The sequence below is a fragment of the Anoplopoma fimbria genome, chromosome 7, assembly GCF_027596085.1.
Source record: "Anoplopoma fimbria isolate UVic2021 breed Golden Eagle Sablefish chromosome 7, Afim_UVic_2022, whole genome shotgun sequence".
Lineage (NCBI taxonomy): Eukaryota > Metazoa > Chordata > Actinopteri > Perciformes > Anoplopomatidae > Anoplopoma > Anoplopoma fimbria.
Window position 1 is genome coordinate 9,696,795 of NC_072455.1, and position 14,719 is coordinate 9,711,513.

The 14,719-nt window shown below is 39.9% G+C and overlaps 1 protein-coding gene across 2 annotated transcripts in view; it reads right to left on the reverse strand.

Annotated features, from left to right (window-relative positions):
- The window catches only part of pde5ab (phosphodiesterase 5A, cGMP-specific, b), a 49,920-nt gene extending 44,191 nt beyond the window's left edge, over positions 1 to 5,729 (reverse strand). Inside the window, exons 1-4 of one of the 2 annotated variants that reach the window (XM_054601584.1) lie at positions 5,629 to 5,693; positions 3,214 to 3,288; positions 2,793 to 3,141; positions 1,422 to 1,595 (exon numbers count right to left, since the gene is read on the reverse strand). In XM_054601584.1, coding sequence (XP_054457559.1) covers positions 1,422 to 1,595; positions 2,793 to 3,141; positions 3,214 to 3,288; positions 5,629 to 5,693 — 663 coding nt within the window. Of the gene's footprint in view, positions 1 to 1,421; positions 1,596 to 2,792; positions 3,289 to 5,628 lie in introns of both variants that reach the window. The other variant, XM_054601583.1, reaches the window with a different exon arrangement.
- Positions 5,730 to 14,719: the final 8,990 nt, after the last annotated feature.

Consider the following 14,719-nt stretch of genomic DNA (forward strand, 5'->3'; position numbering starts at 1 on the left):
ACCCACACACAAACCCTGAAGTCAGACACATGACCAAACACAAAACACATTCAATCAGAGCCCGTACTTCTCTCTACCTCCCTCTCTCTCTTCCACCCACACACAAAAACATCACGCACACATCTGCTTCTTTTTGAAAACACTCCAGAGGAAGATCGCACTCATATGCATGTGTGCAGCCCAAGACGCACACATGCATATGCCCTACGGACATTCTTGTCTCCTCTATCCCATCCTTACAAACACACAGCTTTCACTATCAGATTTCTAGAAAAATAAGATCAGCATTCATACAAATAAAACAGTTGGGAGCAGCTGCAGGGGTTAAAGGTCAGTGGCTGAATTTGCAGAGGTCACAATGCTGAAATCCAATCTAGGATCGGAGGAAAGTGGAAAAAAGGTTTAGGGTAATCTCGACTATTCAATATGTTTTTGATGGTATTGCCTGCAGTCATAAACTGCTTTTATTGATTTGCCTCTCAGTCACCTGTTCACACACACCAATGACAGCTACCAATGAAGGCACTGCGCTTACCATGATGAGCAATTTAGAGTCAGTGTCTTGCTCAAAGTAACATTGATTTATGTTAATTACATAATTTGAAAATGAATAGCAATACCTGTGTAAATACTACATTAATAGCATTTCCTATAAACCCTGCTGATAATCTTTCACCATGCATCTTAGATTTAAAGTTAAATTAAGAGGAAACAATGAATTGTATTTCCGTTTCTATTAACCATTACTTATTAAAAGAATAGTTCAACCTTTTGGTAAGAAAAAGATAAATAAATATGCTTTCTTTTTGGGAGTGAGATGGAATCAATCTTGGGTCTTGTTGTTGACCTGGAGTCAGGAGGTAGTTTAGCCTAGCTTAGCATAAAGACTGTAAGCACGGGGAACCAGCTAGCTTGTCTATGTCAAAGATTAAGGAATACACCCTCCAACAACAAAAATGTAAAAAGCCAATTTGTGGTTTGAGGGGAACTTGTGTGCTGGAACTTCTTCTAATAAATATTTTGTCCCCATAAAAGAGGAGTCTTAACCATATCATTGGTGACAGATTTCAAAATGAGGTTGGTTTGATCATTGATTGAAGTGTGAATGTGATCCTGTGTTGAAACCGGATCACACAAAAGGTCAGTACACTGAAACTGTCAGGGGTAAAATGTTCATGCGTGTCTGTGTGGTGAAGACAAAGTCTCCAGAGGACCTACTTGCCCTCCTTTGGACGCCCTTGTCCCCCCCTTAAGTCTGTGCTCCATCAGCACCAACCATCAAATGTACCAAAGCAAACACAAGCCTGGTTCAACACATACACACAAAGATTAGAAAGCTAAGCACCTCATCACAGGCTTCTCCAGCATCCACTCTGACCCCAGCATGTTATAAGTAAGGTAAAAACGCGTTGGATCCTCACCTCGTAAGCATTCTTGATATTGAGCGGCTGTCCCGTGGCGGCTACATGTCCTACAATGCCTTTGTTCCACTCCAGCCGGATGCAGCTATTCGAGGACTCCTCCAGTGTGGATCCCTCGGCTACATCAAACAGGCGGCTGACCAAGAACTTCCTGTTGGAGCTGTCCTCACCTACCTGGGACCAAACACACAAACACACACACACACACACACACACACACACACACACACACACACACACACACACACACACACACACACACACAAAGCAGGATGTGGTCAGACAACTGATTTAAAATAAGAAAATAAACAACTGTGCCCCTTTCTGTTGACTTAAACTGCTAACACAGCAAATAAAGACAAAACAGAACCTGCTCTCATGAAAGAGAACAAGTTGAAATACAGAATAGTAATATTCATGCCAAATGTAATAAAGGATAACTAGATCTCCGCCAGGTTGACGACCACTACTGCAATGTTTGATTGAATGAATACCAACCACAAATGGGATTCAGGTCAATTTTTTGGACAATGGCTGTACAACCCAAAATATTATGCAGAGAGGTGCAGCAGTATGTGTGATTAGCTCGTGGACAGACACCTGGATGCACGGGCATGCACACTCATGTACACACTAAACCAATCTTATTATCTCCTGGCGGCGATCATTAGTGCTGCACTGCTCAATATTTTAATATTAATCAATAATCAAATAATAACAAAGTGATGTTCTTGCCAGCAGCAGAAGTCTGCTGTTGTTTATTGTAAAAGATACAATACTCATAGTGATGAACCCACAGAGAATCATTGTCTGTAACCGCCTCTCTGCACTGCGTGCGTACAGCGGTTACAGCTGATAACCCATCCTGACCTACGGCGCCGTCACAGAAGCTTAGCGTCCATATCCCCCTCAGGTAAACACTGGTAGCTCTGTCAGTACTGTTGCTGTTGTTTCCACTGTTGGCACCGTTAGCTTCTAGCTTCCGGCATTGCCATGTTGACAGCCATGTGGAGGCAATACATCAATCATAGATAGGCTTTGAACTTCAAATATAGCACCTTTAAGGGGATAAATCAGGCTTAAGCTCCTTTTGGGGTTAACATTACAATGGGAAGCGGGTAATCAAACATTTATTCAAACTAAATGTTTCACATTTTATCAAGTTTGCCGCATCATTTTAAATTATTATTACTAGTTTTTACTATAACCAGTAATTTTATAATTTACACAGTGAGAAGCAAACTACTCAAATGTTTTTTGCTAAATGCCTCAATGCTTTTCCAATGAGAAATATACTGAAGTCTGCATATAAACAGTGTTAAATACATGTTCCAGTTAAAGCAGTTGACCCACAACCATTTGCATTCCTACCAGGAACAGTGAGTAGCGGTCTGCGGCGATCAGCTCATTGATGTGGAGAAAGATCTTGTGGCAGAGTGCTGTCACATCCAGGTGACTCGACACGTCCTTCACCAGCTCCAGCAGCCGGGCGCAGCGGTCAACCCCGCTGCCCCTACCTGCCCCGCTGACACCCCCTTCACCCATCACTGAGCCCCACAGAGGGACAGTCTCACGGTCGGCGTCGGTCAGAAACGTCAGAGAGCCCTCAGAGTCTTTAACCACGATGGGTCTGAGTGGTCGGTCAAACTCGGATGCTGAGATCTTGCGAGTCGGGGTGCCGGGGGCCGTGGCTGGGGACGGGCAGCGGTTGTCCAGGAGGCTGAGGGTTGGTGGGAGGATGGTGGAGGCAGAGGGGTGGATGGAGTCTGTGGAGGACTGGTGGGCCCGCTGCTGTGAAGAATTGTCTTTGGAGGCAGATGGCTGGATGGAGTGGACGCGCTCAGCAAACCAGGCATTCACCGTCTCCCTATAGAAAGACAAAAGAAACTGTATCACTTTGTATCAGACACTGTAAATGTAAAGGTCAGGAATGAAAATACCACCTGATACATGAATGATTTGTAGTTCATGACTAACAGACCATATTATTTAATGTCAGACACCTCTTCAGGTGTCAGGCCAACATACACAGACCTTTCATTTCTGAGAGTCGGAAGAATATCGAACATATAATTAAATACACAAGACCACCAACAGATAGAATATGTATAGAGTTTTTTCGCTATGCAACTGCCAAAAACCCACAAGAAAAGAAACGGACATCTGTCCAAAACAGTTATAATGCAATTTGAACCAAAAAAAAACAAGAAAATTCTATATTTGGATGAGACAGCCGATGGAGAGACATAGGTAACAAGGACAGTAGCCAGTGTAGAGAGAACAGAAGGTGCATCCCCTTTATAAGAGAACACCTTTTCAACTAGATTATGAAATAATTAGTGTTACTGTTTGCTTGCCATTCAAGCCATTTTCAAAACAATTATGATGATGTCAGTGGTTTAAGTTTCATGCTTAAACTGTATTGTAATGAGCATGACAGGCAGCAACTGGTTCCAATAGCAAACCATTACAATAAACACTTGGACCCATCAGTCATTATTACTTCTATCATCTGCAGCAGATCACATCCTAATGCATGTCCCATCCTCTGCGCAAAAAGTTTAGGGTAATTTACAGTTTTGGGTCGGATTACTTCGACATGTAATCAAATACTGAATACATGGACAAAAATTAGAGTTCCGTGAATAGTCTCTCTCTCTTTAGTAATTCTCTCTAACCCTAACATCAAAACATTTCCAATGCAAATAAAATGCAATTTGCATATCAATTCAAATGAATCTTACGAAAACAGAACTGGCACAAAAAACAGATGTACTGTCCAAATTAGACGGGTGTTTCCATGCTTTCCAAAGACCTTGTCGTCCGAAAGTTTTACATTGCCATTTGGCTTTGAAAGTAGTTTTACTAAGGTCAAAAATATGTAGAGTCTGCTGTGGACATTTGCGGGATAAAATCTAACGTAAGCATGTGTGTTTGTTGTGTGGGACCAGTACATTTGGTGTAATTATGGAGTAGCTCTCTAATTTGCCAAGACATTGTCTGATCAACTTCTACAACACACACACACGTTTTCAAGCCATGTTGGTCATGTGACCCACGGTTCTGTTCACCTGAGCGTGAGGTAGGACGGTAACAGTAGCTGGCCATGGAATTAACCATGGCCTCTTGGGCCCCAAGCCAGGCAAATAAACAGCAAGGAGCCACAGAGGATGGGCTGTTATCTGAACACAGTGTGTTGGAGCCGGTCAGTTTGAGTTCTCCCCCACAGAGTCGACCCTAATGTATCCAGGAGAGGTGTGGCTTGATCAATACTTCTCTAAGAAATGCCTCTCAACCACAACGGCTCTTGCACTGACACACTTTTTTGTGTTTTTTTTATTTTTTATAAAGCGGTCACAAACAGCAGGAGAGAAAAAAAATATGACAGTGCTTTTATGGAAAATATTTTGAGATGCAGAGAGGATTGAGATAATGTGTGTTGCAGTGGATGAAGTGGCCATTGTGGTTTAAGTGGATAAATGGGTCTGAAGGGTTTGTCACTAATACAAACATAGACTTAAAAGTGTCCCGATGAGCGCTTTGAAATGCCAAGATAGTCATGCTGCAAAAAAAAAAAAAAAAAGAGCCTTATATAGCTCCAAAGACTGATTTGGAATCTGTGTTTGCGTAAGAAATTAAATGGCTAATTTGCTCCGAGCCGTGCTCTCTGAGGTCTAAAACAAGAAGGCTGCAACAGAAAAAAATATTAATTTAAATGTGCAAGGCTTGTATAATTATCACTAAGGACCTGAACTATTCAACAGTTCATGCTGGGAATTAAACCCAATGCTTGGCAGTAGTAAAAGTTAATGATTTAAGGTCCCTGTGTTCCTCTTGGAGCTGTTACTGATTGTGAAGTGGATAGTGAAATGAAAAGGAGTCGAGCTCTGAGAGGAGGCACAGCGGAGAGGGACAATGTGGATCAGAGTGCAGTTCTGCAGGCCTGCAGGTACTCAGACTACCTGAACCGGGTCAGACTGGACCTGGAAGACCCACAATCACTAGTGCTGGAGAGCATGTTTACTATTAGATATGATCAGGGCAGGTTATACAGCCTTTTCTGTCCTCAATAGAGAGGTGAGTGATTCTATAATAAATTAGAAGAGATTCCCCACTGGAAACTACACTCCCATTCACCAGGCTGCACAGAAACAAAGTCAACCACACTGAGTTTCTGTCCCCCCTCCACTCCCACGTCCCCCTTTACCTTGACGCCTTCCTTATAAAGTAGGAGTGGGTGAACTCCAAGTGGTCGTCCAGCCACGCTTCCATCCTCTCGCTCTCCGCGGAACAGCTGCAGTCCTCCATGGCGCAAAGGGCGACGACAGAGTCTCCCGCTGTGAGCTCCGGTCACCGCCTACATCTACACGCGAGAGACAGGCGGGCTACCGAGGCATGTATACCGAGAGAGAGAGAGAGAGAGGGAGAGGGACAGCGGCTCAAAGAGCGGATCGTAAGCGGCGACTGTGCACTTCCTAGTTGGTTAAGCGACTGGAGACTGGAGAGAGTGAGAGAGGGAGGGAGGGAGGGAGAGAGAGAGAGAGAGAGAGAGAGAGAGAGAGACAGACTATTATTGAAATATAAATGTATTATACTATATATATATATAAATATATATATATATATATATATATATATATAAATATATATATATATATATACCAATATATAATATATATAATATAAATAATTTATTATACATTATGGGACAGAAAAGCAATAATAAAAAGAGAGAGAAAGAGAAAGAAAAGAGAGAAGGAGAGACAGAGAGAGAAAGGAAACCACAAATAAACAATAAACAAACGTATTTTTATAATATACTAGGACTATTATTGAAATATAAATGTATTATACTATATATATATATATATATATATATATATATATATATATATATATATATATATATATATATATATATATATATATATATATATATATATATATATATATATATATACCAATATATAATATATATAATATAAATAATTTATTATACATTATGGGACAGAAAAGCAATAATAAATAAAACATTGATTTTTTTTTTTTTTTTTTTCTAATTGAATACATTATTGTAATGATATATAATTACGTTTGTGTTGGCAAAGCATATTACAGAAAAAGCGATGATTATAGCCAAATACAAACATTAAGGGTCACTCCATTGATTTAGTATTGAGCAACATAATTTTGGATGACTCACAAGATACCGATAAAAAAAACAAAAAACGTTAAAATCAACACAGCAAAGGCTTTTAGTCTGAGTCAAGCTTTAAAACACTGGATCCTACATCTCCCATAATGCCGCGCCTTATAGTGTATCCTCAGACTTGTCCTCTCTGGTAAATACCCGCATCTTCCAAGCTCCACTTTCTTAGGCTTTGTGTTAAAAAAGTAGTCTCCGAGCCAGATAACCCCTAATGACATCACTTGGACAGATGAAGGGCTATTTACTCAGACTTTACAAAGCTCCATCAGAGCCACATAGTACATTAAACAGCTGTTTTCAGGTGTAAAGTTGGTGGAGTTCGACTTTAAGAAAACATCTTGCGAAGCGAACATTCGGTGTGATTGTATATATACATCTAAGGCTCCATCCAAGTTTATACATCGGTCATATTAGATGTGGCATTCAAGAGGTTTAGATCCAACTTATATCATCATCTGTCAGTCTTATCTCTCTCTCTTTCCACAGCTTTAAAGAAAAAGCCCAAATAAGGTCTCCATAAAAGAACCATTAACAATCTCAGGATCATAAAGTGACATTCCTACATTCCCCAATGAAATATCTTATGGTCAAAGACATACAGCAGTTCCAAGAACATCTTTTTCTGTTCTTTTAATAAAGTAATGCATTAAGGAACCTTATTAGTTCCTTGGAAATGTTTACAGAATCATCAATGAAGGTTTCGTACAGTCCTTGTGGGAATGTGCTAGGATCTAATAATAGTAAAACATTTTAGGAACAATCTTTGAAAGTTATGGGTAAAGTTGGTTCCCACTACGGAAGCTTTGAGAGTTTCTTGCTGGCCTAAAACTGAGACCTCACCCCGGTGTATACCTGACCCACATGACCAGTACCGCCACTTTTGAGATCTCAAGCATTACCCAACAAAATAGTCCAATAACTTGATCGGCCAAGTGACAGAAGTCATATTTACTGTTACTGGGGTTTTTTTCAAAGGGGAAGCAGGATGTCAAGGTGTTCAAAATTAGCCCAAAATTGAGTACAAATCTGTCTAGCAAGCGACCACAGACACATGAACCCCTGTGTGTTGTGACAGGAAATTAAAGTCCCAACAGAGTACCATACATACACAGAAGTCGCTATGCAAATATTAAAGGAAGGTTTGCAAATATACTATGCAGAAAAACACTGTCTGATAGGTCAGGGCATAAATAACCAACCTATGATAAATCCATTGCTGAGCACCACAGAGTTTGTGTATACTGATTTAACCATGATGCACATTCATTATCTATAGGAAATACGCCGCACAGTGATTGAGTTTTTCATTCATTCCTTTCCAGATACTTGGTTTACTTAATGTTGATTTATAACAACTTAAAAGCAGACCTTTTAGCCTTGTCTGCAGTAGCGAATTCCCCATAAGGTTGCAGATGGCTCCGCTTTATCACGCTCACACAAACTAACAAATATTAAATGTGAGAAATGTGTCAAAGTGGGTTCAGAGACAACTGTCTGGAAAAACATCGACTACTCTTACTTTACTATAATATCAGCACAAATAACCAGCTCTTTCAGCCTTTAAGAGCTAACACTGGTTGAAATTTTGGCGTTGGAATAAATAAAGTAATTCCTTTGCAAGAGCAAATCCTCCACAAATCACCTCTAATAAATAAAAAATAAAATATAATGAACCCTAGAACTAATTCACTTTTCAATCATCCTGTGAATCATCCAGGCTTTTATTGATGAAGTGTAATGGCTTTCAGCTTCTGTGTCTGTCCTCGCTGCACTGGTCTCCAGTGTCCCCCCAGCTGGACACTTGGCCCCCGACGGTGGTTTTACCTTACCAGCAGATGGTGGATGGTCGTCCCAGGGGGGAACCCAACAGCAGCATCCCAACCCCCTCCAAGTCTTTTTTTTATCCAACCCCCACAGCACAGAGAGCCAATCAGAGACAACAGAGCTTCTAGTCAGTCCGATGGTGAGATGGAGAAGGAGGGGGACACACAAACAGACACATCTCCACGTGTTATGGGCTGTGAACTGTCTACCTGTGGTTTCTTCATCTCCTTTGTCTCTTCACAGTGTGTTTCCTTGTTACATTGTCCAATCTGTATTGACATTATATGTTCTGTATATGTATCTTGCTTATGACCTGGCTATCGCTGCCTTTTTGACAAAAATCCACTTTGACACTGATGAGGGAATGCTCTCCAACCATTGTGTTACTTCTTAGATTATTCATCGCTTGTGAATATTTGTCTTCTACTGTCTTGTCTGTCCTAGTATGCACAAAAGGAAGTATACAAAATGTCCAGCACAGCCAATAAGATATGCACTAACATAGCTTCAGCAGACTCACTTAATCTCCACTTTTTTTAAATGACCACACAATTCAATACCTTTAAAGTGTTCACTGTAAACTTCACCCTTTGGATGTAGACTTCGTATTTGAAGCCTAGAGTTAGAGGGCTGATCTAAGCACAACTGAAAGCTGAACATGACATTTTCAGGCAACTTCAATGTTACAATTAACCTTTTATAAACTGGAAACCCACTGTAAAAGGGTTAAAGTTCTAAGATGTAAATACAGACAACTCCCATAATTTACTAAATGAACATCATGCTGTAATAAAGAAAGACATGAAACTAGAAATTGAGACCAACAACTCATGAGGTAAAAAATCAAGAGAGAAGTAGTGTCATTTTCTCATAGACTTCTATATAATCTGACCCTGATGGCCATTAGAGAGAATGCAGTGTTAAGGTACCTCATCACTGGCTTCACTTGTCTGAATAGAGGGTCTAAGGACAGGCGCTGTTATATGCTGTACAGATTGTAAAGCCCCTTGAGGCAAATTTGTTATTTGTGATATTGGGCTATATCTATCAAAATTGACTGGACATTGATTTAGTAAATTGCTCTGGGAAAAAAAGTGAAAACTTAGTCAGAGGATCACTAAAGTCATTAAGAGTCATCCTCTGGAGCCCATGGATGTGTGTAGGCTACAGTGCCAAATTATATGTCAATCCATCCAATATTCTTCTGGAAATTTTCTAGATTTGGTAAAATGCATTTATTTCCAAGAATTTATAGATTATCAGTTTAGACTAAATTAGAATGGTGTACTGTAAAGTATAATTTCACATTGTGATCTTCATCTTACATATCTACATCTTTACACTTACTGATTTAGAATAAAAAACATTATCTTCCTTGAATAAAAAAGTGAATAAAGGTATCTTCAGGTATCTGTCCTCCTTAATGCTAACTGTCCTTAAAGTCCCGCAGGCATTTTGACTCCTGAGGTTCCTTTTAATGTGTTTCTGAGCCGAGCTGGTCACAACTTGTCTCCACCTCTGTAAAGGTGACCACGAAGGATAAAAACGTCTATAGTACACAGTACTGTCTTATACTATTACACTGTTTTAATTGTCATGCACCAATGATTAGGTACCATCATATCTTAGAGAGCTCATACCTTACTTGAACACTACGCTCCCAGAATGAAGGGTTACTTGTGGTTCTTTGATCAAAGTATTGGAACCAGCTCCCAGTTTAATTAGTCCATGTTTAGTTCAACACCCTTACCACATTTAAGCCTAGTTTGAAGGACCAGTCTGTTTACATTTAGAGGGATCTATTGGCAGAAATGGAATATAAGATTATTATTATTATTATTATTATTATTATTATTATTATTATTATTATTATGTGTCCTTAGTGTGTAATTACCCGAAGCTAAGAATCATTGTGTTTTTGCTACATAGAATGACGGGTCCTCTTCACGGAGCCAGCCGCCATGTTTCTACAGTAGACAATAACAGACAAACAAAACACAGGCTCCAGATAGGGCCATTCATGTTTTTGTTGTGGAGCGTTTCAGGTTCACTTTCTTTTTGGTGGTTAAAAATTGTAAACACTCTCAAAGTAAATTTTTTTGTATTTCTTTATGTCAACGTATCCAGAAATAATTAATATTTGTGGCGGTGGATCTTTTTTGGAATGTCATATCTTATGTCTTGGTTAATTCACTGTCAGGGGCCCAGGGCTGGGATAAATTGTGAAGAAGATGTTCTGTTTCTATCTAAATCTCTCTCTGTCTTTCAACCCAACCGGTCGACCCAGAGCTGCCCAAGGTTTCTTCCATTAAAGGTGTTTTTTTCTGGCTAATGTGGATGATAAATGGGGGAATGTTTGGTCTCTGTAAATTATAGAGTAAGGTCTACAACAGCTCTATACAAAGTGTCTTGAGATAACTCGTTATAATTTGATCCAGTATTGATATATAAATTATATATAAATTACACTCCATCTGGGCTGATAAAAATCCACAAAATCCCTCCATGCAGCCAAGAGGTAAAAGTCCATTCTGCAACACAATACAGTACAAGTTGGCCCTGCCAGAGACATTATGATTTCATATTCAGTTGAGGACATAAATGCCTTCTTTTCAGCACCAACTCGGATCCTGAAAACAGGGCTGTTTGTGAGCAGAGCTATGTTAAATGGCTTCCCTCCATCCAGCAAATGTTTGAGAAAACACAGACATGGGGCTGCACAGTGTCAGCAAAGAGCGGGGACACAGAAATAAATCTCACTGGAGGAGAGCAAAGCGACGCAGAGCTCAAATGGAAGATTTCTGAGGAATTGCTGAAATGCTTTCGATAGCATTTACTCAAAGAGACAGGGCCTGAGGAAACTGAGATGATCCGTTCTTAAGCCTATATTCTGCGGTGGAAGTATAATTTGCACCAACCTACTGACTTAAACTTTTTTCTACCAGAGTGTACGCCATTAGGCAAAAGTTTCTACACTAGATGTCTATCTGATAATGCTGTAGCTAAATTTAAAGAAGCGATTTCTTCAGGGTTTTATTCAGTACCATTGCTCAATATAACAGAGGACTCCTACGCTAACTTTAGTCCGTCTCAGATTGACCATCTTGTTGATAGTGCTGCATGCTCACTGCGAATGACACTAGACTCTATAGCTCCTCTAAAAAAGAAGCTAATAAAAGAAAGGAGGTTTGCTCCATGGTATAATCCTCAAACCCGCGAATTAAAGCAAATATCGCGAAAACTTGAAAGGATATGGCGTTCCACCAATGTGGATGAAGCACGGTTAGTCTGGTGAGACAGTCTTAAAATATATAAGAAGGCACTCCGTAATGCTAGAGCAGCCTATTATTCAGCATTAATAGAGAAAAATAAGAACAACCCTAGGGTTCTCTTCAGCACTGTAGCCAGGCTGACAGAGAGTCACAGCTCTGTTGAGCCGTGTATTCCTATAAACCTCAGTAGTAATGACTTCATGAACTTCTTTAATTATAAGATTCTAACTATTAGAGAAAAAATTTCAAATCTACTGCCCTCAACCAGTACCGATCGATCCACAGCTGTAGAACCTGAAATATATTTAGATGGCTTTTCGCCCATCGACCTTCAACAATTTACTTTAACTATTTCTAAGTCTAAACCTTCCACCTGTCTCTTAGACCCGATTCCGACTAGGCTGCTTAAGGAAGTTTTACCTTTAATTAGCAACTCCTTATTAGAAATTATCAATCTGTCTTTACTGACGGGCCATGTACCACAGGCCTTCAAACTAGCTGTAATTAAACCTCTTCTTAAGAAACCTACTTTAGATCCAGAGGTGTTGGCTAACTATAGACCTATATCTAACCTTCCGTTCCTCTCTAAGATCCTTGAGAAAGCAGTAGCAAATCAGCTGTGTGACTTTATGCATAACAATAGTTTATTTGAGGATTTTCAGTCAGGATTTAGAGTGAATCATAGCACAGAGACGGCACTGGTGAAAATTACCAATGACCTTCTAATAGCTTCAGACAAAGTTAGTGCTGCATTTGATACCATTGATCACCAAATCCTATTACAGAGATTGGAGCATCTTATAGGCATTAAAGGAACCGCACTTAGCTGGTTTAAGTCGTATTTATCAGACCGATCTCAGTTTGTATATGTAAACAATGAAAGCTCGATGAAAACCAGGGTTAGTCACGGAGTTCCACAGGGGTCTGTTCTTGGACCTATTTTATTTACTTTATATATGCTTCCCTTGGGGAATATTATCAGAAAACACTCAGTAAACTTTCATTGTTATGCAGATGATACCCAGTTATATCTATCAATTAAGCCAGACGAAACTAACCAGTTCTCTAAACTTCAAGCATGTCTTACGGACATAAAAACCTGGATGACCTGTAACTTTTTAATGTTAAACTCTGAAAAAACAGAAGTTAGCCTACTAGGCCCAGATCACCTTCGAATTCAATTATCTAACGATATAGTTTCTCTAGATGGCATTGCTCTAGCATCCAGCACTACCGTTAAGAACCTTGGAGTTATCTTTGACCAGGATCTGTCTTTTAACTCTTATATAAAACAGATCTCAAGGACAGCCTTTTTTCATTTACGTAACATTGCGAAAATCAGGCAAATCCTGTCTCAAAGTGATGCAGAAAAACTAGTTCATGCATTTGTTACCTCTAGACTAGATTACTGTAACTCCTTATTATCAGGCTGCTCTAATAGGTCTCTTAGATCTTTACAGTTGATCCAGAATGCTGCAGCACGTGTTCTAACAAAAACGAAGAAAAGAGATCATATTACTCCAGTATTAGCTTCTCTGCACTGGCTCCCTGTTAAATCAAGAATAGAATTTAAAATTATTTTACTTACCTACAAAGCTCTAACTGGCCAGGCACCGTCTTATCTTAAGGAACTTATAGTTCCATATTACCCAACTAGAAAGCTGCGCTCAATCAATGCAGGGTTACTTGTGGTTCCTAGAGTATATAAAAGTAGGATGGGAGCCAGAGCCTTCAGTTATCAGGCTCCTCTTCTGTGGAACCAGGTTCCAGTTTCAGTCCGGGGGCAGACACACTCACCACTTTTAAGAGCAGGCTTAAGACCTTCCTTTTTGATAGCGCTTATAGTTAGGGCTGGTTCTGCTTCGCCTTGGTCTAGCCCCTAGATATGCTGCTATATGCCTAGACAGCCGGGGACTACCTAGGATACACTGAGCTCCTCTCTCCTCTTCTCTCACTCCCTCTTTATGTATTAATCTCCTATTTATGCACATTACTGATTTTGCTTCTTCCCCGGAGTCCTTGTGCTTTCTCGCCTCGCAGGTTCCCAGGAATTGGGGTTATATTTGGACTGTCATCGTGCCACCTGCTGAGGCCCTGCTGACACCCACTATTACTACCACTATCATTATTAGTCACATTACTATTATCATTGCCTGTACTATTACGCTTATTGACTTGCTTCTACCCTGGAGTCTTTGTGCTTTCTCGCTTCGTAGGCTTCTATAAATCGTGGCTGTACCTGGACCGTGGTCGTGCATTGTGCTACGGCCCTGCTGACACCCACTGGTACTTCGATTATTATTATTAGTCACATTACTAATACTATTTCCTATATCATTATTTTAATTCTACTATAGTCATTCCTGCTTTTAGTAGTATTAATTTTTTCCTTCGTTATTCTGCTTACTACTGTGATTATATGAATAATTTATGTCATATACATTGAATATGTTGTATCTCTGTTATGATGTTCATTCTGTACACATGACATCTATTGCATTCTGTCCATCCTGGGAGAAGGATCCCTCCTCTGTTGCTCTCCCATAGGTTTCTTCCTTTTTTCTCCCTGTTAAAGGTTTTTTTTTAGGGGAGTTTTTCCTGTGCCGATGTGAGTGTTCCGGGACAGAGGATGTCGCATGTGTACAGATTGTAAAGCCCTCTCCCTCCAGACTCTCCCCTGTGACATCTATTTTTAATATTTGGGTGTAGAAAAGTTCACCTTCCATGATCCTAATAGTTGTATATGCTGACAGATTCACTATTATACATGTCCTATATCTGCAAAGTCTTTCTCTGCAAAGTCCTTTTCTCAACAGAGTTTTTGAGTGATGCCATAATTGATTGCCTCTCCACCCCCGCAGAAGATAATTAGTGAATGATGGCACCCCGGCTGACACGTTATCATCCATTTTCATGGCCTCTCAGCTTCTTAATGAGTGTTAGTGATGGGAGTTGAACAGTTTTTTTAAGAAGAGGTGTTTGCCATGTTTGGT